Genomic DNA, 26,355 nt, shown 5'->3' on the forward strand with positions numbered 1-26,355 from the left:
GCGACTGGCCAATGGAGGGCCGCATCGACAGCCTACCAGAGAGCGCGTGCTCATGAGACAGTGAGCAGCAACCAATAGGATGGCAGTTTTCTGTGGGTTCCGCCCACTCCTCCGCCGTGTTGCCCTATAGGAAACCGTGTATTCGCGTCATCCAGCTGCGATATCCTCCAATAGGAAAGCGCTGGACTTTCTCAGGCTAGCGGCAGGGCGGCGCGTTCTGATTGGATCATTGGTGACCAATGGGCCGCCGCGTGCCGCCGAGCCAGGCCCAACAGCCAATCGCAGACAGCGATCCATGGTGGCAGAGAGGAGGGGGCGGCTCAGCCAATGGCAGCGATTGTGTCATGTGGCTTCGGCGGCGGCGGCGCCTGGCTCCTGCTCCTAGTACAAAGTAGCGGCTGTGCCTGACGGTGTGTGTGGGGCTTTGTGGACCATGGCCGGAGTGGGAGCTTCTGAGAGCGCGGCGCTCGGTTGCTTGCTGCTCATGATCAGTACCTCCGGAGTGCTGGGTGAGTGACGGACCCGGGGCCGGGAGAGGTGGGGGACAGGTTGCTGGTCGTCTGGCTGCTTCCAAACATGGCGAGGGGCTGCGGCGAGAGGGGGCGGGGGGCGTTATTGTTCCAGGGAGGCCCGGGAGGAGGTGGGAGAAGAGACCGGGGTGAGAGACAGCGGCCTGGCGAAGGAGAGTCCCGGGCTTCAGAAGTTTTATGTCCCTCTCCGGGGAAGAGCGCTCAATGCCCCCCATCTCAGTGACCCTGGGGGGAGCAGCCCCCCGGCCCCGGCGGGAGGTCAGTGGGGATTCAGGCCCGGATGTGGTTGCTATGGTGAATCCCAGGGCTGGCAGAGCTGACCACTCACTCAGTCCAACAAAGGGCAGCAGAGCCGGGAAAACATACTCTCGGCCTCAGTTGGAAATGGCGACCCCCCAGCTCTCCCATCTCTGCAGCCTGTGCTTCTCTCCGCAAAGCTTGGATGGTCTCGCGTTGGGGAGGTTTACAAGCTGGTTCAGAGGGACTGCATTTTTTATCCTCATTCATTTGACTGTCGGAGTTTGAATACAACCTCAATTGGAGATAAAAGTGGCAAAGGCTGGAAATAGAGAGTAGGGAACATAAGTTGTGTACGCCTGCTTCGTGGATTAAAAAAAAAATCCTTTCCTTTCAGTAGTTACACACGTTCCTTTAGCTTTGGGGAAATAACTTGACCATTAGTGCAGGACGTAACGTCTTTGGAAATGCGGAACAAGTCTTGTGAAATGTTCTATCCGATGAGAATTTTGGTCTTGCGTTCCTTTGAAATTGGTGACCGATTTCCTTCAAACGGATGTTTCTTAAACTGTTAGGAGAGCAATTTGACCAAACTGTTAGGAGAGCAATTTGACCGAACTGGGTCTGATTTTGTAGTGTTGCTCACTGCAGCATTGCGTTTTCTTTAGGTGGCATAAGTTAATCGAACAATTTACATTGATGTGTTTCTAATGTAGAGGGAAGTCCCACGGTTATGAATAGGTGTAATGCTTAAGCAAATTATAAAGTGGATGTAATAAATACAATGCAAATCTTAACTTGCCAGTATATTTTAATTTGAATTATCCTTTGAAGTAAAATTCTAATTGTTTGATATGTCAACCATGGCACTGTTTACAATTGTTAAATCTAGTTTCACAGGTTGGAGGTGGGCTGTGAAACTCAAAGGATAAGCTAGTGCACTGTCAGTCTAAAGGAGGCAGAATCTGTCATATGGATGTGTGTGCCCCCAATTTTTTAGAAAATGATATTAAAGCTCTTGAGGGCAGCTAAGTAGCATAGCTGCAAAAAGCCCTCGGGAGTGTTTAGTTCCACCATAATTGTCATTCCTGCAAGTAATGTACTCTATTAAAACTTATAATACATGTATTATTTGTACCCAATCATTTTTTTCCAATTAAGGGGCAATTTAGTGTCCAATCCACCTATTCTGCACATCTTTGGGTTGTGGGGGTGAAACCCACGCAGGCACGGGGAGAATATGCAAACACCACATGTACAGGGGGTTGGGATTGAACCTGGGTCCTCAGTGCTGTAAGCAAGCAGTGCTAACCACTGTGCCAATGTGTTGCCCCGATTATACATGTATTATTAACATTTAGCTTAATAGAATGTGATCATTCACTTAGATATGTGAATATTAAGAAGCAGGTTGAGGATTGAACCCCCCTCCCTTGTTTCAGATGCATGGCTAATGCACAACAAAGTTGAGGTGATGCTAATGAATGTAGACTTTGTTTGCTTCACATTTCCACTGGTTCAAACCAATTAATTTCTTTTCTTAAGAGTTCTGAATGTCATTGAGTTTGTGACTATGGTTGTTGATGTCAAAATGCACTGCTAATGGTCTGAGAAGGTCACTCAGTTTGAAATAAATCTGTCACCCTTTTAAAGTACTGCAGTTTTAAATATATTTTCCTTGAACGTGTGCATCTATGTGGTACTTGTATTAGGTGCTCTAAGACATGCTGCATCCAAAACCTTGGAGGCTGCTGCATGCAAGTAATTCTGATTTAAGAGTGATTGTTGAACTACAGTTATGAAATGCATTTTATATGTTAATTCTACATTAACATCTTGACATTTGGTTTTAAATGGCAAGTTAAGATCATGCATTAAATTAGATGGAAGTTGGGGCATTGTGATGCTGAAGTAACTGTGTTGTGTCTTGTGAAGGAAGAGAGGCATTGTTTGAAAGTATGGGAAAAGTGAATGAAAGACTTGTAAGAGAAACAGTATCGAGGAATATGGAGCACTACGCTCTTGAATTATTAGAAGTGGCAGAGAGATCTGAATTGTGTGAGGCACCAAAATTAAAGGTAGCCGTCGACTTTGGAAATGGACAAAAACAACTTGCAAGTGAGGACAGATGGGGTGTGGTAGAAATACCAGCAAAGTGGTTGGTGTCTGTAGGATTTTATGTTTGAACAGACGGGTACTGCTTCTCTTTTTTTATCTTTGTATGAAGTTTATTATTTGTGGTAAGCACCTGGAGCAATCTTTCTGCATTTACATGATATTGGGAATACCTGTGCAACACAGGAGGCTTGGCTGTGTTAAACACATGTTGCAAAAAATATATTGCTGGTGATTTACTCTAATACTCATAGTTGTCTTTTTTGGGTGTTATTGGTGTAATAAAGTGTAGCTTGTGTTTCAGGTGACTTTTATGGATTGGATTTGTTTTTTTTAAAATAATTTTTATTGAAGAGATTTTTTACAAGAAAATATTTACCCCCCCTAACCATAGACTATTACACAATATTCCCTCTTAACAGGTATCCCCCGCGCGCGCTGTCCCTCCCCCCCCCCCCCCCCCCAAAAAACAAACAAAGCAACAATTAACATCAAACATGAACTGCGAACAAATTCGTCCGCATTACAACCTTAAATAACCCACCACACCCGTTGTTGCCACTCTTTCCCCCCCCCCCCCCCCGGTTGCTGCTGCTGCGACCTCTGCACCCTATCTTTGAGCCAAAAAGTCGAGGAAAGGCTGCCACCGCCTGAAGAACCCTTGTACCGACCCTCTCAGGGCGAATTTGACCCTTTCCAACTGGATAAAGCTTGCCATGTCATTAATCCAAGTTTCCACGCTTGGAGGCCTCGCGTCCTTCCACTGTATCAGTATCCTTCTTCGCGCCACTAGGGACGCAAAGGCCAGTATTCCGGCCTCTCTCGCCTCCTGTACCCCCGGCTCCACCCCAACCCCAAAGACCGCTAGTCCCCATCCTGGTTTGACCCTGGATCCCACCACCCTCAACACCGTCCTTGCCACCCCCTTCCAGAACTCCTCCAGTGCCGGACATGCCCAAAACATATGGACATGGTTCGCTGGACTTCCCGAACACCTGACACATCTGTCCTCACCCCCAAAGAACCGACTCATCCTTGTCCCCGTCATATGGGCTCTATGTAGCACCTTAAATTGAATGAGGCTAAGCCTCGCACACGAGGAGGAAGAATTAACCCTCTCCAGGGCATCAGCCCATGTCCCATCCTCTATCTGCTCTCCCAGCTCCCCCTCCCACTTGGCTTTCAGCTCCTCTACTGATGCCTCCTCAGCCTCCTGCATTACTTTGTATATGTCCGATATCCTCCCCCCTCCGACCCAGACCCCCGAGAGCACCCTATCGCTCGCCCCCTGCTGGGGAGCAAGGGGAACCCTTCCACCTGGCGGCTAGCAAATGCCTTCACCTGCAAATGTCGAAACACGTTTCCCGGGGGGAGCCCGAATTTCTCCTCCAGCTCTCTCAGGCTCGCAAACCTCCCATCTACAAACAGATCCTTCAGCTGCCTGATGCCCACCCTGTGCCAGTTCTGAAATCCCCCGTCCATGTTCCCCGGGATCTATGGTTCCCTCTTAACGGTGCCTCCATCAGACCTCCCACTTCCCCCCTGTGTCGCCTCCACTGCCCCCAGATCTTGAGGGTGGCCGCCACCACCGGGCTCGTGGTGTACCTCGTGGGAGGGAGCGGCCATGGCGCCGTTACTAGGGCCCCCAGGCTTATGTTGCCACAGGACGCCCTCTCCATTCGTTTCCAAGCTGCCCCCTCCCCTTCCATCATCCACTTGCGCACCATCGACACATTAGCCGCCCAGTAATACCCCGAAAGGTTGGGTAATGCCAGCCCCCCACTCTCCCTACTCCGCTCCAAGAAGACCCTCCTCACCCTTGGGGTGCCATGCGCCCACACGTAGCTCATGATGCTGCTCGTCACCTTTTTGAAGAAGGCCCTAGGGAGGAAGATGGGCAAGCACTGAAATAAAAACAAAAACCTTGGGAGGACCGTCATTTTAACGGACTGCACTCTACCCGCCAGCGACAGCGGCACCATGTCCCACCTTTTAAATTCCTCCTCCATCTGTTCCACCAGCCTAGTGAAGTTCAACTTGTGGAGAGTCCCCCAGTTCCTTGCCACCTGCACCCCTAAATATCTAAAACTCTTTCCTGCTCTCTTCAACGGGAGTCTCCCGATTCCCTCTTCCTGGTCCCCTGGGTGTATCACAAATACCTCACTCTTACCCAAGTTTAGCTTGTACCCCGAAAAGTCCCCAAATTCTGCTAGCAGTTCCATCACCTCCGGCATTCCCCCTTCTGGGTCTGCCACGTATAGCAGCAGGTCGTCCGCGTATAGCGATACCCGGTGCTCCTCCCCGCCCCTTGTCAGCCCTCTCCACCCCCCTGAGCCCCTCAGTGCCATCGCCAACGGTTCAATTGCCAGTGCGAAGAGCAGGGGGGACAAGGGGCACCCCTGTCTGGTCCCCCGGTGGAGCCCAAAATACTCCGATCTCCTACCATTTGTCACTACACTTGCCGTCGGGGCCGAATAGAGCAGCTTCACCCATTTAATAAATCCCTCCCCAAATCCAAACCGCTCCAGCGTCTCCCACAGGTACTTCCACTCCACCCTATCAAATGCTTTCTCCGCGTCCAATGCCACCACTATCTCCGCCTCCCCCTCCACTGCCGGCATCATGATGACGTTTAGCAGTCTCCGCACGTTCGTATTAAGCTGCCGCCCTTTCACAAAACCCGTCTGGTCCTCGTGTATCACCCCTGGCACACAATCCTCTATCCTGGTAGCCAGGATCTTTGCCAGCAGCTTGGCGTCCACATTCAGGAGCGAGATAGGCCTATATGACCCACACTGCACGGGGTCCTTATCCCGCTTCAAGATCAGAGAGATCAGTGCCTGCGACATTGTCGGGGGCAGAGCCCCCCCCCTCCCATGCCTCGTTGAAGGCTCGCACCAGCACAGGGCCCACCAGATCCGCATATTTTTTGTAAAATTCCACCGGGAACCCGTCTGGCCCCGGCGCCTTCCCCGACTGCATATGCCCAATCCCCTTGACTAGCTCCTCTAGCCCTATCTGCGCTCCCAGCCCCTCTACCAGCTCCTCTTGGACCTTGGGGAACCTCAGTTTGTTCAAGAAGCCCTCCATCCCCCCTCCCCTCGTCGACGGCTCTGACCGATACAGCTCCTTATAGAAGTCTCTGAAAACCCCATTTACTTCTGGCCCCTTCTGCACTATGTTCCCACCCCTCTCCCTCACTCCCCCAATTTCTCTAGCCGCATCCCGCTTGCGGAGCTGATGCGCCAGCATCCTACTCGCCTTCTCCCCATACTCCTAAATCGCGCCCTGTGCCCTTCTCCACTGTGTCTCCGCCTTTCTGGTGGTCAACAGGTCAAACTTAGCCTGCAAACTACGCCGTTCCCCCAGCAGCCCCTCCTCTGGTGCCTCCGCATACTTCCTATCCACGTCCAGAAGCTCCCCCACCAGCCTCTCCCTCTCCTGTCTCTCCCTCCTTTCCCTATGTGCCCGTATGGAGATCAGCTCCCCCCGGATCACCGCCTTCAGGGCCTCCCATACCATCCCCACCTGCACCTCCCCCGTGTCATTAATGTCCAGATATCTCTCAATGCTCTTCCGGACCCTCTTATACACCTCCTCATCCGCCAGCAACCCCACATCCAGACGCCACAGCGGACGCTGGTCTCGCACCTCTCCCATTTCCAAATCTACCCAGTGTGGCGCGTGGTCTGAGACCGCTATGGCCGAGTACTCCACTTCCCGTACTTTCGGGATCAGTCCCCTGCTTAATACAAAAAAGTCAATTCTAGAATAGACTCTGTGGACATGGGAGAAAAAGGAATACTCCCTCGCCCTCGGCCTCCCAAACCTCCAGGGGTCCACCCCTCCCATCTGCTCCATAAACCCCTTTAACACTTCTGCCGCTGCCGGCCTCCTACTCGTCCTTGAACTCGATCTGTCCAACACGGGGTCCAGCACTGTGTTGAAGTCCCCCCCCCATGATCAGGCCCCCTGCCTCCAGGTCCGGAATGAGGCCCAGTAGGCGCCTCATGAAGCCAGCGTCGTCCCAGTTCGGGGCATACACGTTAACCACCACCACTTTCTCCCCCTGCAGCCTACCCTTCACCATGACATGTCTACCCTCTTTATCCGCCACCACCTCCGCCGCCACGAACGACACCCTCTTCCCTACCAGGATCGCCACCCCTCGGTTCTTTACGTCCAATCCTGAGTGGAACACTTGTCCCACCCACCCACTTCTCAGGCGGACCTGGTCCGCCACCTTCAAATGGGTCTCTTGTAGCATTGCTACATCCGCCTTCAGCCCCTTCAAATGCGAGATTACTCTCGTTCTCTTGACCGGCCCATTCAGCCCCCTCACATTCCAAGTGATCAGCCGGGTCGAAGGGCAGCCCGCCCCTTTCCCCCGCCGACTAGCCATATCCTGTCACCTGCTCGCCCCGAGTCAGCCCTCCCTTTCTGACCCGCTCCCCATGGCGATGGCGTGCCCCCCCCCCCCCCCCCCCCCCACCCCTCCAGTCCTCAACTTCTCCTCCCTGGCCTTTTCAGCAGCAACCCGGTGGCCCCCCCCTCCCCCCCCCCCCCCCCCCCCCCCAGGCTAGGACCCTTCCTAGCCGCGACGCACCCTCCATAGTACTTCCGTGAGTCAGCTGGTTTACGCTGACCCGGCTGCCCCTGCCACACTCCGGCTCCTCCCGGCATGGGGGACGTCCCCCCCCCCCCTTACCACCCCTCCTTGACCCCGCTCCAGCGCGGGAAAGGGAGCCATTGCTGACCACGCCCCTTACTCCCACCCCCCTCCCTCCTCTGTCCCGTGCGCGGGAAACCAGAGGAAAGCCCGCGCTTTCGCCCTGCCCCTCCCCGCCCCTCCATCTTCAGTTCCACCCCCGTCCCCGATCTCCCACCGATAAATACAAAACAACCAAAACCCCCACAAGAAACACATACCCCCGGCACTCCCCCCCCCCCCCCCCCCCCCCCCCACCCCGCCCTCCCACCATAACATTATAAATAACAGGAAAAAGAGAGAAAAAACTGGTATAGAGAACAAAAAGGGTCCAAAAATACGGCCAAGTGAAAATCCAACCAACAGAAAGCCACGTGTCCAGCTTAAAGTACCAGAGCGGCAACGACCGCCAAGTATCCCCTGGTTCTAGTTCGAGTCCAGCTTTTCTTCCTGGACAAAGGCCCACGCCTCCTCCGGGGACTCGAAATAGTGGTGCTGGTCCTTGTAGGTCACCCACAAGCGCGCTGGCTGCAGCATCCCGAATCTAATTCTCTTGGCATGCAGCACCGCCTTCGTCCGGTTGAACCGGGCCCGCCGCTTTGCCACCTCCGCACTCCAGTCCTGAAAGATCCTCACCGTCGAGTTCTCCCATTTGCTGCTCCTCTCTCTCTTGGCCCACCTCAGCACCCTCTCCCGGTCACTGAATCGCTGGAACCGAACCAGTACCGCCCTCGGGGGTTTGTTTGCCCTTGGCTTCCTGGCCATTACTCTGTAGGCCTTCTCCAATTCCAGGGGCGAAGAGACGGCCCCTGCCCCCATCAGTGAGCCCAGCATTTCTGCCACATACCCCTGGAGGTCCGACCCCTCCAGCCCTTCTGCCAGGCCCAGGATCCTCAGGTTTTTCCGCCTCATGCGGGTATCCATCTCCTCCAATCGGTTTTGCCATCTCAGGTGGAGTGCCTCGTGCACCTCCACCTTTCCCACGAGGACCGTGGCCTCCTCCTCCCTCACAGTCATCTCCTGCTGCAGCTCCCGAATTGACGCCTCTTGGGCCGCCTGTGCCCCCATCAGCCTGGTGGTCGTCGCGTTCATCGACTCCAGCAGCTCCACTTTCAGCTCCGTGAAGAAGCGCAGGAGAGCGGCCTGCTGCTCCTCCGCCCATTTCCTCCAGTCCTCGGGTGCGCAGCCGGCCGCCATTTTGGATTTCTTCCCCCGCTTTTTTCGGGGAGCTGCTGCCGCTTTTTTTCCTGCCCCACTTCGGGTGACGACCATAAATTTGACGGGGTTCTCCTCTGGGAACCTTCCCCCACCGGGAATTGCCGTTCCAGCGCCGTTAGGGGCCCTCCAATCGGCCCGAAAACACCTTCCTAACAGGAGCAGCCAAACGTGCGACTTAGCTGGTCATAGCCGCAACCGGAAGTCTGGATTGGATTTGTTTAATGTCACGTGTATGTACGGGCAGCATGGTAGCATAGTGGTTAGCACTGTGGCTTCACAGTGCCAGGGTCCCACGTTCGATTCCCTGTTGGGTCACTCTCTGTGTGGAGTCTGCACGTTCTCCCCATGTCTGCATGGGTTTCCTCCGGGTGCTCCGGTTTCCTCCCACAGTCCAAAGATGTGCAGGTTAGGTGGATTAGCCATGCTAAATTGTCCTTAGTGTCCAAAAAGATTAGGAGGGGTATAGGGTTAAGGGGATAGGGTTGAAGTGAGTGCTTAAGTGGGTTGATGTAGTCTCTGGGCTGAATGGCCCTCCTTCTGCACTGTATATTCTATGTATCGAGGTGCAGCAAAAAGTATTATTCTGCGCACAATCCAGACAGCTCTTCCATACATGAAATAAAACGTAGGGCATATATAAATACACAATGTAAATACTAGACACACAGGCATCGGGTGAAGCATACAGGAGTGCAGTGCTACTCAGTAGAGAAGATGAGTGAAAAGGAATGGCACCAGGTAAAATGCTCCTTTGGAGAGCCAGCGCAGAGACGAGGGGCCAAATGGCCCTCCTTGTGCTGGAACCACGCTATGATTCTCGGAGCTCAAGCAGACAGGGGAGGAGAAATCAGGTGACCTGGGGGAAATCTTGATCTGATCACAGTTTATTGACGTATGGTGTTAAAGTGTAATTACAGTATGATTGGGATTGTAACTTTTTGTATATAATGTTGTTCGGGAGACTGATTTTCAATGTGTGATAGATGAAAATAAAAATTGATCTGGATAAAACAAAAACAGAAAATACTGGGCAATCTCAACAGGTCTGACAGCATCTGTAGAAAAAAAAGAGCTAATGTTTTGACTCTTTGTCAAACGAGTCATTCAGACTCAAGGTTAGCTACCTTTTCTCTCTATAGATGCTGTCAGACCTGCTGAGATTGTCCAGGATTTTCTGTTTTTGTCCAGATTCCAGCATCTGCAGTAATTTGCTTTCATCTTCTTGATCTGGATAATTTGCCATTATAGGTCTGAAGTTACAAATCAAAGAGGAAGTCCTTTAGGTTGCTGAGATGGTGGTGAGAGGTATTCACACTTCCGATTTATAGTTGCTTGAGTAGACAGGCTGTCTGATAAGGTATCTTGGGAGAATCATAGAATTTATAGTGCAGAAGGAGACAGTTCGGCCCATTGAGTCTGCACCTGCCCTTGGAAAGAGCACCCCACTTAAACCCATATCTCTACCCTATCCCAGTAACCCCACCTAACCTTTTTGACATTAAGGTCAATTTATCATGGCCAATCTACTTAACCTTGGACTGTGGGAGGAAACCGGAGCACCCGGAGGAAACCCGCACACACGCGGGGAGAACGTGCAGACTCCGCACAGACAGTGGCCCAAGCTGGGAATCGAACCTGGGATCCTGGAGCTGTGAAGCAACTGTGCTACTGTGTTGGAGGGGGTTTGAAAAAAGTGTAAACCAGGGGAACTGAAATTATTCTTGTAATTTCTCTAGAATGTTTGGAGGCACCTGGTAAACAAAGGAAGGTTTTAAATTATCCATATACTTCAGATCAATGGACAGGTTTAAAACGAAAGATAATTAATTTGCATTTCTATAGAGTCTTAGAGTCATACAGCACAGAAGGAGGCCCATAGGCCCACTGTCTGCTGGCCATCAGGCACCTATCCTAATCTCAATTGCTAGCACTTGTCCTATGGCGTTTCTAGTGCTCATTTAAATGCTTCTTAAATGTTGTGAGGGTTCCTGCCTCTACCAGCCTTTCAAGAAGTGAGTTGCAAATTCTCACTACCCTTTGGCTAGAAAATAGTTTTCATAGAACATAGAACAGTACAGCACAGAACAGGCCCTTCGGCCCTCAATGTTGTGCCGAGCCATGATCACCCTACTCAAACCCACGTATCCACCTATACCCGTAACCCAACCCCCCCCCCCCCCCCCCCCCCCCCCACCATGCTACCCTGCTGCCCCTGCTTTTCCTTCAAATCCCTTCTCAATCTCCTGCCCATTAACTTAAATCTATGCCCCTGGTTATTGACCCACCTACTAAGGGGAAGGTATTTTTCCTGTCTACCCTATCGATGTCCTCCTCAATTCTGTATGCCCCACTGGGAATCATCTTGGCAGTCGCTTGTGATCAAGGATTACTTGTTTCCACTCTGATTTGTCAGGTTCTGAGCTGGCTGATAAATCCAATGTGTGACCTGCAAACTCTGCCACATGGGGTAGGACGTGCTTGTAGGGTTGAGTGGATGGCACTTTTGGAGGCTTGTGTGCTTCCTTCAACACCTGGACTTTGCTGCTGCGTGTTCCTGATGAGTCTCCCATGTGAACCACCTTCTTTTTGGTCGGTCACGAGCCAGGGAATCGCATGAGTCGGTAGGAATGTTTGACATCTTCACAGATGCTTTAAGGGCATTCCTCGAGTATTTCTCCTGGGAGTCTCTTTTACTTTGGGCGTCTGTGTTCGGCAATAAATGACATGCCCTGTCTAGTGAAGCTGGTTTTGCATGATTAACGCTTCGTTGCTGGGTAGGTTGGCTTGGGAGAAGTACTGCTGTTATTACAAAGGCATCAGTGGTGGTAATTCACCAGTACTTTGAGGTGCCCTTTCTGTAGGTTGTCCAAATTTGGAAAGCATTTAGAAGTACAAGGATCACTGCTGTGGTAAAGCACGATCTTATTCCTATGTTTGAGATCTTGGTACACAAATACTGTTTACCTCCGTCAGCCAAAGGCCTGGCCTGTTGGAGAATCTTGTCATATCTATCTTGACAGGAGGCTCCCAAGGTATGAAAAATGGTCCATGTTTTCCAGGATCTTGATGATTTGGTTTTGGATTGAAGGGGATGTCGGTATAACAGTTTCTGGTTGTTACATGTGGGTAACTTGCTGGAGTTGAGATGTGGCATTTAGATTTATTGTCATGTGTACAGAGGTACAGTGAAAAGTATTGTTCTGTGTACAGTCCAGGCAAATCGTTCCATCCATTAAAAACATAGGTCATACAATAAATACACAATTTAAGTACATGGTGTAATGACAGAATCGTGTTTGATACAAGTCTAATCTGAGATGGGGTATATCTGGGAATAGGCCTTTTATGTCTCGTTGCCATGGAAACAGGTTGTGGGACGAGAGTATGCCCAGAGCAACTTGGAGAAGGTATGAAGAGAATCGGTCAGCAGAAAAGACCAGGAGCAGAGCACCAGCAAGAACCAGGGGAGTTCTTGGTTTGGAGAAGGAGAATTGGAATGAATTCCTGGGAGCTGTGACACCCCTTTTGTTTGGTTCTACAAGAATTGCAAACGTCAAGTGACCTGCGTAGAAAAGGAATTCTTGGTTGAACGGGGAGTATGGCTTGTAATTTTGGTCTAAAGTGTGAGTGCTTGCTTTAGGTTGCCAACTGAGAATTTGAATATCTTTTAAAAAGTTATTTGTCTCTACTGAGATTGTAACAGCACTCGGCGTAAGCGTTCATACCGATAATGTGGATACACTGCTAGATTAATCATTTAGTTGTATTGCTGCGTAACATCTGGTGCTGGATTTGAATACATCTCGGAATGGTGGAGTGAATGTCTTTATCCCTTGACTTTTGAGGTCTCGATCATTTTCCTTTTAGGCACAAGTCCTAGCATGGAATTGTCTACTATTTGGAGCAACTCTGAGTGATGAGGGCCATTAGCACAGCTTGTCTGGAAAATAGGATTACATCACTGAATGGGTGCTCATAAGATTCAATTTCTGGGTCACAGTGGAAGTGGTTTTACTTGTAGCTTTCGATAAAAATAAAAATTTGTTTACTTTCTACCATTTGCTTCTGGTCACAAAATGCTCTCTTTATTTCTGCTTCCCTGGTCCTACCGCAAAATATTGATGGTAAAGACTTGGCAAGGTACAATATGGAGGTTTGGGTATTTCATGTTTCCACGGGTTCTCATGGGTACTATTTTTCCCCCCCCCTCCTTCAAATCCCTTTTCTTAAAAAAGAAAGAATGGATTCTGTCGTTGCCAAGTACCATCTCTTTTGCAACCTTGCTTCAGCAGAAATTTCCTCCATTATTTGACATCTGAACCAGACAGCTCTGACCCTTTATGACCGTGTTCTTCAAACTTTTTTTTCGGGGACCCATTTTTACACGCCGGCTGACCTGCGCGACCCATGCCAGCTGACCTTCGCGCCCCCCCCCCCCCCCCCCCCCCCCCCCCAAACACTGCTTTATGACATACTTGACCATGAGATAATACCGTGGGTAGCATGGTGGTTAGCATAAATGCTTCACCGCTCCAGGGTCCCAGGTTCGATTCCCGGCTGGGTCACTGTCTGTGCGGAGTCTGCACGTCCTCCCCGTGTGTGTGTGGGTTTCTTCCCGGGTGCTCCGGTTTCCTCCCACAGTCCAAAGATGTGCGGGTTAGGTGGATTGGCCAGGCTAAATTGCCCTTAGTGTCCTAAAAAATAAGGTTAATGGGGGTTGTTGGGTTACTGGTATAGGGTGGATATGTGGGCTTGAGTAGGGTGATCATTGCTCGGCACAACATCGAGGGCCGAAGGGCCTGTTCTGTGCTGTACTGTTCTAATAAGATTCTAATAAGCTTCAAGCCATACATCGTGGCAAACTGATAGTGTATTTCCATCTCCACAATATAGAACTCTGCTGCTGCCTCGGTACTTTTAAAAAAAATGGGGCCTCACGGTAGCATGGTGGTTAGCATCAATGCTTCACAGCTCCAGGGTCCCAGGTTCGATTCCCGGCTGGGTCACTGTCTGTGCGGAGTCTGCACGTCCTCCCCGTGTGCGCGTGGGTTTCCTCCGGGTGCTCCGGTTTCCTCCCACAGTCCAAAGATGTGCGGGTTAGGTGGATTGGCCATGCTAAATTGCCCGTAGTGTAAGGTTAATGGGGGGATTGTTGGGTTACGGGTATACCGGTTACGTGGGTTAAGTAGGGTGATCATTGCTCGGCACAACATCGAGGGCCGAAGGGCCTGTTCTGTGCTGTACTGTTCTATGTTCTATGTTCTATCACCTGCTGCTGGTACCCTCAGCCATATGTGTCTCCATTATCCCAAGACTTGACTATTCCAACAGAGCTAGTTGACCTATCATCCTCTCTCCATTTACTTGAGGTCATCTAAACACTGCTCCTAGCATGTGCCAAGTTTTGTTCACCATTATCCCATGCACACTAACCACAGCATCTTTGTTGTCAACCCATGAAGGTACCTGCACTCATCCAATTCTAATCTCAAACGACCTTTCCACTCTCAAGCCTGAAGCTCTGGAATTCCTGCCCTGTCTCTACCTCTCCCTTTATTTTTTACCAATGATCTTTTTCCAATTAAGCGGCAATTTAGCGTGGCGAATCCACCTACCCTGCACATCTTTGGGTTGTGGGGATGAGACCCATGCAGACACATCTCTCCTCCTTTAAGCACTCTTAACAAAATAAATGCCTCTTTGACCAAGCGTTTGATTATCTGATGTGATTGGTGTCCCCCCCCCCCCCCCAATTTTAAAAGAAAGGAATAATTTGAGCAAATAATAAACACCAGACTTTCCATTTCCTTGTATCAATGGTATTGTCGTTTCAGTACTTGGCTCTGTGCTATAGAAATATCCAGTCAAAACATGGTCCCTTGTTAATATAAAGGCTACAAATTCAGTGGAAAGTATTTATCCAAGTACCAGTTATTTGAATTAGCTGGACCTAGCAGCGTTCTAATTTGGTTGTCTTGCTTTACAGTGCAGTCCTGGACTGTAAAGAGTTTGCAGTTTTCATTAAGTTCATTTAAAATGAATTGTTTAAATAGTGTGTTTACTTACAGTTTTCCAGTCTTCTGCAGTCCTGAAATCTCGGTTCAAGTACGTGGTTAAGTCTTCATTACATTTTAAGAGCTGTGGATGATTGGGTAGTTTTCAGGAACCCATGCTCCCATAGACTTGGACATTTTTTTCCAATACAGTTATTTTCAGCCCATTCTGCACCCTGAAGCTATCAAAAATGGGACCATCAAACTGCATCTTGTCAGGGTAGAGCGGATGAGACTCAGCAGAGTTGATGTCGCTGGCTCGGGCATGTTGGCAGGATGCTCACATACCTAAGAAAGTTCTGTCTGGACATGTAGCCAGGCAACAAGCTGAATTCCCAAAGTTCCGCTTAACATGAAGTACGACGTGACGGCCCTGAACATTGCTTTATGTATTTGGGAGACCCTGGTTTGCAACAGAGAAAAATGACAATGTCGCCAATGGGCTGTGTTGCTCGTTCTGGGTGAGTGTGCTTTACACTCAATTTGGCTCTGTTTCGTTCCTTAGCTGTGGAGTCGCCAGGTATCTTTAACATACCGCCACAAGTTTCAAGTTCAAACCAATAAATCCATACACCAGTTAGTAAATTCAAACAAGACACGTTTATTATAATACAGTAATCTACTAATCATGCATATAAAACTAGAAGACTAGGCTAATCCTACCACTAATAGGCCAAATACTTATCTGGATAAGGGGACTACCGGATCAGGGAACAACGGCCTCTAGCTTTGTCCTGGGTCCGCAGGCTTCCAGTAGTTATGGACTAAAGGGGGTCAGGAGTGTCTACTCTTGTAGCGTGTGTTGTATGACACTTGCGTGTTGGCGGCTGCTGTCCAGACCCCTCCTCCTCAAGGTTCTTCTGCTGCAACGGTGTTCTGCTGGGAGGGCTGGCTGGTCAAGGCGAGGCTGGCAGAGAGAGAGAGCTGGGTCGGGGTCTCTGTCTTCTACCTCTCTCAGGGTCTCGCGCCCACCTGGGCGGGCCCTCTGTACACTCTCAATCGATTGGGTCTCTTCCCAATCGATTGATTTGAATTTCCCAATAACGGGGCAGTACCTCGATCACTGGGCGGTTCTTGGGACTTATTGTTTTGGACTTCATTTGGCGCTGAGTAGTCTGGCCTTCTATTAAATGTGTCGATTAGCGTTAACTTGTTTCGATTGTACCTGGGAATCGCCCGGTATCGCCTCATTAGTATACTAACTTGTTCTTTTCACAGTGCTGTCTGGTTTCTGCAGCAGTCAGAACTGGTTTCTGCAGCAGTCCGAATACGCAAGCGCCTTTGCAAGCTGCTTGCTTTTGCAACATGCCCATTTTCCCTGCATTCCTTGTAATCTTCCATTTTGTGTTGGGCAGTGACCACCCCAGGTGGCTACAGCTGGCACGCCCCTCTGTGATGATGAGTGGCTGCAATGTCTTGGCAACCGACACCAACATCACAAACAACAGCTCATCAACAGCACCTCATGCAGCAGTTATGACGGAGCCCACCTCTCTCAGATGGTCCATTTCAGCCAGTAGTAAAAGTGCACCACATGAATTGCCCCATCTTCTGCATGTCCATCATCTTGCAGAGGTGACAGAATGCTGAAGCCAAAACTGTAGTCATTTGTCATTTTTATGATGCTTTAAACATTTGCTGCTTTATATAAATTGTTTGCCATCTATGGAGCTTAAAATGGAAGTTTTATTTGGTGGTTAGAGCACTTTGTTCGGTGTGGGATAAATGATTAAAGCAGCCTCAAAGAATAAATGTATTTATACGGCTCAGGATAATTCAGCCACTTTAGTTGATAAATTAGTTTTGCAATGCCATGCCTGTTATGTATGCAAATATCGATGTTCGATGGCATAAGCAAGTAGTCAATATTTCTGATGTTGGGTGAATATTTCTCGGGTCACTGCTTCTTTTGACGAAGAATTCACAGAATCTGTTACATCCGCCTAAATGTGGAAGTAGCGAGGCTCTGATTCATGCTTCACCCAGGCAACACTTCCAACAATGTTGCACTTGCTCAGAAAGTGTAAGCCTAACTTTGTATCCTGAAATCATGAAGTGGGGAACGAACCCACAGCCTTAAATGTTGTATTTCTATCTCCGAAAGTTGACTGAAGCTCTTTGCTTCCAAACACAAACTCCACTGTACCAATAAGTGTGACCAGGTGTTAACAGTGAACTTTGGTCTGCTACTGCCTCAGGAACTGGCTGAGAATACAGGTGTGAGGAACTGCAGCTGGAATCTCCTGAGATTCATTTATTTTAAAGGCATGTTTGTGATTTGTTGTCTCAAGAGCTAAATTGAGTTATTCAACATTCGGCTGAGCCGGATGGCAAATTTCAATTTACAAGAAAGCTTAATGAGAGGAAATTCATGAGGTGTTTTATACACATGAAATCTAAAGGTTCTGAGTTGTGCATTATAGTAGATTTCTGATGAACTCTGGGAATGAGACTGAATTATGGCGTGGCATTTTTAAACTTTTTGAATCATATGTGACGTGGGCAGCAATGGTTGCAAAATGCAGAAGTGACACATGCACTGACTCATTTGAAGGCTCTGCCAACTGAGTTGTAAATATTCACATATTCACAAGTCAGTAAACAGCTATTGTGTCTGCGAAATTACTCCAACTCCAGACATCCTACCAGTTGCGTAAAATCTACTGTGCAATACTTCCTCCTGGGAATTAAATGAATATAAGTCAAGTGGTGAAAAGGGAACCATTATCTGGTTAGCCTAATAACAGCTTCAGATTGTACTTTGGCTGCCAATGTTTAGGTGGAGTTTTGCAGACTTAAATATCCACAATCACTGATGCAAGAATTTGCAATGCCAGAACAGTAAAATGAATGGTGTTGCGCTAAATCTGTACAGTATTCGATCCAGTGTCCTCGAGATTGAAAGGACATTGGAAGGAAGAATGAGAAGGGGCTATATACAAAGAAAATTACAGCACAGGAACAGGCCCTTCGGCCCTCCCAGCCTGTGCCGATCCAGATCCTTTATCTAAACCTGTTGCCTATTTTCCAAGGTCTACTTCTCTCTGTTCCCCACCCGTTCATATATTTGTCCAGATGCATCTTAAATGATGCTATCGTGCCCGCCTCTACCACCTCCGCTGGCAGAGTGTTCCAGGCACCCACCACCCTCTGCGTAAAAAACTTTCCACGCAAATCTCCCTTAAACTTTCCCCCTCTCACCTTGAAATCATGACCCCTTGTAATTGACACCCCCAATCTTGGAAAAAGCTTGTTGCTATCCACCCTGTCCATACCTCTCATAATTTTGTAGACCTCAATCAGGTCCCCCCTCAACCGCCGTCATTCCAACGAAAACAATCTTAATCTACTCAACCTTTCTTCATAGCTAGCACCCTCCATACCAGGCAACATCTTGGTGAACCTCCTCTGCGCCCTCTCTAAAGCATCTACATCCATCTGGTAATGTGGCGACCAGAACTGCACGCAGTATTCCAAATTTGGCCTAACCAAAGTCCTATACAACTGTAACAAGACCTGCCGACTCTTGTACTCAATACCCTGTCCGATGAAGGCAAGCATGCTGTATGCCGCCTTGACCATTCTAACGACCTGCGTTGCCACCTTCAGGGTACAATGGACCTGAACTCTCAGATCTCTCTGTACACCAATTTCCCCCAGGACTCTTCCATTGACCATATAGTCCGCTCTTGAATTAGATCTTCCAAAATTCATCACCTCGCATTTGCCTGGATTGAACTCCATCTGCCATTTCTCTGCCCAACTTTCCAATCTATCTATATTTTGCTGTATTCTCTGACAGTCCTCACTATCTGCAACTCCACCAATCTTAGTATCATCTGCAAACTTGCTCATCAGACCACCTATACCTTCGTCCAGATCATTTATGTATACCACAAACAACAGTGGTCCGAGCACGGATCCCTGTGGAACACCACTAGTCACTTTTCTCCATTTTGAGACACTCCCTTCCACCACTACTCTCTGTCTCCTGTTGCCCAGCCAGTTCTGTATCCATCTAGCTAGTACACCCTGAACCCCATACGACTTCACTTTTTCCATCAACCTGCCATGGGAAACTTTATCAAACGCCTTACTGAAGTTAATATATATGACATCTACAGCCCTTCCATTATCAATTAACTTTGTCACTTCCTCAAAGAATTCTATTAGGTTTGTAAGACATGACCTTCCCTGCACAAAACCATGCTGCCTATCACGATAAGTCTATTTTCTTCCAAATGTGAATAGATCCTATCCCTCAGTATCTTCTCCAACACTTTGCCTACCACTGACATGAAGGTCACAGGTCTATAATTCCCTGGATTATCCCTGCTACCCTTCTTAAACAAAAGGACAACATTAGCAATTCTCCAGTCCTCTGGGACCTCACCCGTGCTCAAGGATGCTGCAAAGATATCTGTTAAGGCCCCAGCTATTTCGTCCCTCGCTTCCCTTAGTAACCTGGGATAGATCCCATCCGGTCCTGGGGACTTGTCCACCTTAATGCCTTTTAGAATACCCAAAACCTCCCCCTTCCTTATGCTGACCCATCCCTAGCCTCAACATCCATCATGTCCCTCTCCTTGGTGAATACCGATGCAAAGTACTCATTAAGAATCTCACTCATTTCCTCTGACTCCACGCATAAATTCCCTCTTTTTTGTCCTTGAGTAGGCCAATCCTTTCTCTAGTTCCCTTCTTGCTCCTTGTATACGAATAAAAGGCTTTGGGATTTTCCTTAACCCTGTTAGCCAAAGGTATTTCATGACCCCTTTTAGCCCTCTTTATTGCGTGTTTGAATTGAATGGTTTAATAACTGGCAGGTGCGAATTGACTACATACTTAAGACATTGCAGACTATGGAGAAAGAGTATGAGAAGTGGAACGAATAGGATAGCATTAAAATAATTGGCACAGGTATGGACTGAAAGGCCTTCTTTCTGTTGTACAGTTTGATTTTAAACCTCTGAAATTAAGCTCATCCTACTATTAGAATGGGGAGATATAAATGGAAAGGATTTAATTAATGATAAATCAAGAACACTTACTCATAGAATCATGGAGGAGGAAGCTCCACAAATGTCCCCACCCTTGATGAAGGAGCGTGCTAAAAGTAAGGGTGAAGCAGGCGCAACAATCTTCAGCCAGGAGTGCCGAGTGGGTGATCCATCTCGGTCTCCTCCAAAGGCTATGGGCCCTGTAAATATTCCGGCGCTAATTCTAAAGACTTGTCCTCCAGGATTCGCTTTGCTCCGAGCCAAGCTATTCCAGCACAGCTAAAACACTGGCATCTACCCCACAAAAGTGCAATTACCAAGGTATATCCTGTACGCAAGAAACAGGACAAATCCAACCTGGCCAATTACTGCAGTCTACTCTCGATCATCAGCAAAGTGATAGAAGGGATCATCAACAGCACTATCAAATTGCATGTACTGAACAGCTCGGGGATGCTTGGTTTGGGCTCCACCAGGGTCACTCAGCTCCTGAACCTGTTACAGCCGTGAGAGTGATTGCCCTTAACATCAAGGCAGCATTTGACTAAGAATGGGACCAACGAACTGTAGCAAAACTGGAATCAGCAGGAAAACCCTCTTCCCTGGTTGGAATCACCTGGCACTTTTCTTTGTTCTTTGTCATAGGACAAGATTTTGGAGATGTTGGCAGGTTTAAAAGTGGAAAAATTTCCATTTTTAGATCAATTGTGTCCCCGGTTGCTGTGGGAGGCGAGGGAGGAGATTTTTTAAATTCTTCACTGGCCACTGGCGTGGTGCCAGTGGACTGGCGAACCGCGAATGTGATCCCACTATTCAAGAAAGGCTGTAGAGATAAGACCGGGAACTACAGGCCAGTGAGTCTCCACGTTACTGGTGAGGAAACTAATGGAGAACATTCTGAAGGACTTTATCTCCACTTGAAGAGGCAAAGGTTTGATCAGGAATAGTCACCATGGCTTTGTCAGAGGGAGATTGTGCCTAACAAATTTGATAGAATTTTTTGAGCACATGACTAAGTGTGTAGATGAGGGTAGTGCATTTGATATAGTTCCACGGATTTCAGCAAAGCATTTGACAAGGTCCCACATGGTGATGTCTAGCACAAGGAGACATAGCTTTAAATTGAGGGGAGATAGATATAGGACAGATGTCAGAGGTAGGTTCTTTACTCGGGAGAGTAGTAAGGGCGTGGAATGCCCTGCCTGCAACAGTAGTGGACTTGCCAACATTAAGGGGATTCAAATGGTCATTGGATAGACATATGGACGATAAGGGAATAGTGTAGATGGGCTTTAGAGGGGTTTCACAGGTCGATGCAACATGAAGGGCCTGTATTGCGCTGTAATGTTCTATGTTCTAAGATGTTTGTCTTGGTTGGAGGTCCATGATCTCAACTCCAGGACATCACTGTAGTAATTACTCTACTCGGGGTAGTGTCCTAGGCCCAACAATCTTCAGCTGCTTCATCAATGACCTTCCTTCGGGTGGCGCAGTAGTTAGCACAGCTACCTCATGGATCTGGGTTACTGTCCGTGTGGAGTTTGCGCATCCTCCCTGTGTCTACATTGGTCTCGCCCCTACAACCCAAAAAGATGTTCAGGGTAGGTGGATTGACCATGCTAAATTGCCCATAAGATCAGAAGTGGGGACGTGTTCTTTTGTTTTAAAAATGTATTTTATTACAGACATGTATCAAAACAGGTTACAATGAGTAAACGCCCCAGGAAACATACTTCCCAATAATCGTCTGTACAGATTTTCCCTTTTTTCAAACTGCCCCCCCCCCCCCCCCCCCCCAACTCTCCACCCACTCGCCTCCCTGCTCCCCCAGCCGTGTGCCCGCGTGTTGTGCGTGTGCACGCGCATCTGTTAAACTAGACCTCTTACAAGGTTCCTCCTCCATTCTAGCTCACTCTAACCCTTCTCCTTCCTACCACTGCCGCATCTTGTCCACATTCGCCGTCCAATAATAATGAAGCAAGTTCGGCAACACCAACTCCCCTGCTGCCTCTGTAGCAGGGTCCTCCCCACACTCTGCACCTTCCCCATTCATACAAAGTTAGAAATGATAGTGTGCACTTTCTGGAAAAAAAGGCTGTTGCAACAAAGATAGGGAGAGGTTGAAAGATGAACAAGAACCGTGGCAGAATATTCATTTTCAATACTTGGACCCTCCTCGCCGACAAGAGCAGTGTACCCCCCCCCCCCCCCCTCTTAAGATCCTCCCTAGCTTCCTCCACCAGCTTCGTTAAGTTCCACTTATGGACCCTGTCCATTCCCTCGCCATCTGAATCCCCAATACGTAAACCTATCCCTCGCTACCGTAAATGGTATCCCCCCTAAATTCGCCCACTGTGCCAGCTCATTCACTGGGAATACCTCACTTTTCCTTGCGTTTAGCTTGTGCCCCAAGAACCCTCCAAACCTCCTCAGCAGGCCCATAATCCTTCCCATACACCAATGTATCCGAAACATACAGCAAGAGGTCATTGGCATAGAGCAACACCCGATGCTCCCTCTGTCCCCTCATAATCCCCCGCCATTCTGCTGACCTCCTGAGAGCCATCGCGCCAAAGGCTCTATGGCCGCGTAAACAGCGACAGCGAGCACCCCTGTGTAAGTCGAAGCTTCATGAGCTCATATAATTCGTCCTCTCCCTTGGTGCCACATACAGCAATCGTACCCATGCCACAAATCTGCCTGATAAAGATCCTGGTTGTCCTCAAGTGCCTCATTTCTCTTCCCTGGCTCTGACACCACATCCCCAGTCTGTATCTTCAACCTTCAGTATTTCACTGGACGCAGCCAGCCTTCTCCCCGTACTCGTATTGCACCCCTCTTGCGCTATGCAGTTGCCCTATCGCCCTCCCTGTGGCCAGCCTGTTAAACTGCCCCAGCACTTTTTTGAGACGGTCATGTTCCTCTCTCCTTCCCTATCCGCACGAACCTTAAATAATTTGTCCTAGGGCCACTGCCTTCAGTGCTTCCAAAAAAATGGCCTCCGACACCTCCACATTCTGATTCAACTACACATATATTCCTTAATCGCCGCCTGCACCTGATCACAAAAACCTCCATGCGCCAACAACCCTGAGTCAAACCTCCACCCCGGCCTCTGCACTCGCCCCGATCTAAACCGAATCTCCAGCATGGAACGAGATAACATCCCCGCCTACACTGCCCCATCCACCCCAACCAAAATCTCCCGGCTCATTACAAAGTAATCAATCCTCGAATACACCTCCATCGGTGTGTGAAAAGAAGGAATACTCCCTTCCCCTTGGGTTCTGAAACCGCCATGGATCCACCATACCCATCCTCTCCCATCGACCTGGGATCGACCTATCCACCCTTGGCTCGAGGACACAATTAACATCTCCTCCCATGATCAACTGGTGTGTGGCCAAATCCGGGATTGCTGCCAGCAACCCCCTCATAAAACCTACATCATCCCACTTTGGGGCATACACACTTAGCAACACCACCGGTGATCCTTCCAATACCCCACTCACAATCACAACTCTCCCACCCGGATCCCTCACCTCCTTCGCACTCTCTGATCCCATGTTATAAATGCTCATTAAAATCGCCACTCCCCTTTATTTCAAATCAAACCCTGAGTGAAAAACCTGCCTGACCCACCCTTTCCTTAACCTGGTGTGTTTCCTGCAGAAAGGTGACCCCCTCTCTCAAGCTTCTGAGGTGGGCGAACACCCGTGACCTTTTAACCAGCCTATTAAGTTCCTGGATGTTCACATTGCCAGCCTTACCGGAGGCTTATGCCTCCAATCCCCTCTACCGCTTGTCATCTTCCCCACTTAACTCTCACCCCTTTAATTCCACCCTACCTAGCCCATCTCAGATGGTCCCTTTCTCTGCCCACGACCATGTCATCATCTGTCATTTTCTGCCACGTCGCAACAACCTGCCCCCGCCACCCCTCTTGGCCTTCTCCCGCCTCACCTCACTTCCATTCACTGGCATAATCTGTTAGCGCGAAGGCTTCCACCCCATGCAATCCAAACAGCAACCCCCCCCCCCCCCCAAAAAAAATGAACATTCCCTAATACCTACCTCCACATCAAACAGGCTCCCAACCATTGCAAAGTTCCCAAGCATTTTCAATTAAGTCTTCGGCTGCTTCTGGGGTCTCGAAAATAAGAGTCCTGGCCTGTGAACGTCACCCATAATTTTGCCAGGTAGAGCACCCCAAACCTGATCTGCCGGTACAGCACCGCCTTATCCTTATTGAAGCTTGCTTGTCGCTTTGCCAACAAGATTTTGGATAGGTGCAAAAGTTTTTTTTAAAAAAAATTTAGCGTATCCAATTCATTTTTTCCAATTAAGGGGCAATTTAATGTGGCCAATCCACCTACGCTGCCCATCTTTGGGCTGTGGGGGCGAAACCCACGCAAACACGGGAAGAATGGGCAAACTCCACACAGACAGTGACCCAGAGCCGGGATTGGAATCTGGGACTTGGGTGCTGTGAGGCAACAGGGCTAACCCACTGTGCCACCGTGCTGCCTTGGATAGGTGCAAAAGTAACATGACATCTACAAGATGCACGCAGGAGCACACCAAATTTTCTTGGGCACCAATTTTGATCTTGTTCCTTTCAAAAAGGTGTCTGATTTCCTTTAAACTGATTCATCTTTGCAGACTGTTGGGGAGCAGTTTGCTCGAACTGGGCCTGATTCTATCGTGTTGCTCACTGCAGCATGGCATTTTCTTTAGGTGCCATAAAATAATTGAACATCTTACGTTGATGTGTTTCTAATGTGGAGAGGTCCCAAGATGCACTGTGAAACGCCAAGTAAATTATAAAAGTACCTTTGAAATGGTTAGACATGATGAAATACAAAGCAAGTTTTTAAAAAAGATATGCCAATATATTTGATTTTGAATTAGCCTTCTAAGTAAAAGTTCCAATTGTTTGATGTGTCAACTAGTGCCAGTGTTTACCATTGTTAAATCTGGTTTCTTAGGTTGGAGGTAGTCTCGGAAACTCAAAAGATCTTCTGGTCTGCTGACAACCTATAAAATCCATAATATGGATGTTGTGTCCCCAGAATCTGAATTTCTGAAAAAAATCAATATAAAACCTCCTTATGAGGGCTGAAGGCTATGGGGCCCTGCAAATATTCCGGTGTTAGTTCTAAAGACTTGTGCTCCAGAATTAGCTGTGCCCCACAGCTGCAAAAAAATTCACTGCAGAATTGTCATTACAGCAAATAGAATTTATTATATTAAAACATTAACATTCAGCTTAGTAGAATGTGATCATTCACATAGACATGTGAATATTAAGGAGTAGATTGAGGATTGAACCCCTCACCCTGGTTTCGGATGCATGGCTAAAGCACAACAGTTTTTCATAAATTTACAGTACCCAATTCATTTTTTCCAATTAAGGGGCAATTTAGCGGGGCCAATTCACCCACCATGCACATCTTTGGGTTGTGGGGCGAAACCCGCACAAACAAGGGAGAATGTGTCAACTGGGGTCGGGATCGAACCCACTGTCACCATGCTGACCAGAGTACAACAAAGTTGAGGTGATGCTAATAAATGTAGACTTAATGCTTGAAGGCCTTTGCTTCAAATTGCATTGGTGTTTTTCCAATTTCTTACCATTGAATAATTTTGGATGTCATTGAGTTTGTGACTGTGGTTGTTGGCGTCAACCTGCTCTGCTAATAGTCTGAACTCAGTTTGAAATAAATGTCATCCGTTTCAAAGAACTTCTGTTTGAAGTATCTTTTCCTTGAGTGTGCATTTATGTGGTACTTGTATAAGGTGCCCTAGGACATGCTGACTCTAAAACCTAGGAGGCTGCTACAAGGCAAGTAATTCAGGTTTAAGGCTGACTGTTAAATTACAGTTACGTAACACATGTTGTGTCTACATTAACATCTTGATATTTGGTTTTAAATGGCAAGTTGTGTCTACATTAACATCTTGATATTTGGTTTTAAATGGCAAGTTAAGATCATGTATTATAAGAGGTTGAAGTTGGGGCATTGTGATGCTGAAGTAGCTATGTTGTGTCTGACCCAGGCACAATATGTCTGATCTCAGCTATTGCAGGAACATTGCGTAGGAAGAGAGGTATTGTTCGAAGGTACGGAGAAAAATGAATTGGAGAATTGTAGGAGAAACAGTATCAAGGTGTAGAGAATCATAGAATTTACAGTGCAGAAGGAGGCCATTCGGCCCATTGAGTCTGCACCGGCCCTTGGAAAGAGCACCCACGTCTCTACCCTATCCCAGTAACCCCCGCATGTAACCTTTTTGGACACTAAGGGCAATTTAGCATGGCCAATCCACCGAACCTGCATATTTTTGGACTGTGGGAGGAAACCGGAGCACCCGGAGGAAACCCACGCAGACACAGGGAGAATGTGCAGACTCCACACAGTGACCCAAGCCGGGAATTGAACCTGGGACCCTGGAGCTGTGAAACAACTGTGCTAACCACTGTGCTACCGTGC

The 26,355-nt window shown here is 48.4% G+C and overlaps 1 protein-coding gene across 1 annotated transcript in view; it reads left to right on the top strand.

The window, feature by feature from the left end:
• Positions 1-347: 347 nt before the first annotated feature.
• The window catches only part of tgfbr1b (transforming growth factor, beta receptor 1 b), a 119,075-nt gene continuing 93,067 nt past the window's right edge, over positions 348-26,355 (top strand). Inside the window, exon 1 of the mRNA XM_038809801.1 lies at positions 348-509. Within this exon, the coding sequence (XP_038665729.1) occupies positions 434-509 (76 nt within the window). The 5' untranslated portion in view covers positions 348-433. The remainder of the gene's footprint in view (positions 510-26,355) is intronic.

Source organism: Scyliorhinus canicula, chromosome 10, assembly GCF_902713615.1.
Source record: "Scyliorhinus canicula chromosome 10, sScyCan1.1, whole genome shotgun sequence".
NCBI classification, from domain to species: Eukaryota; Metazoa; Chordata; class Chondrichthyes; order Carcharhiniformes; family Scyliorhinidae; genus Scyliorhinus; species Scyliorhinus canicula.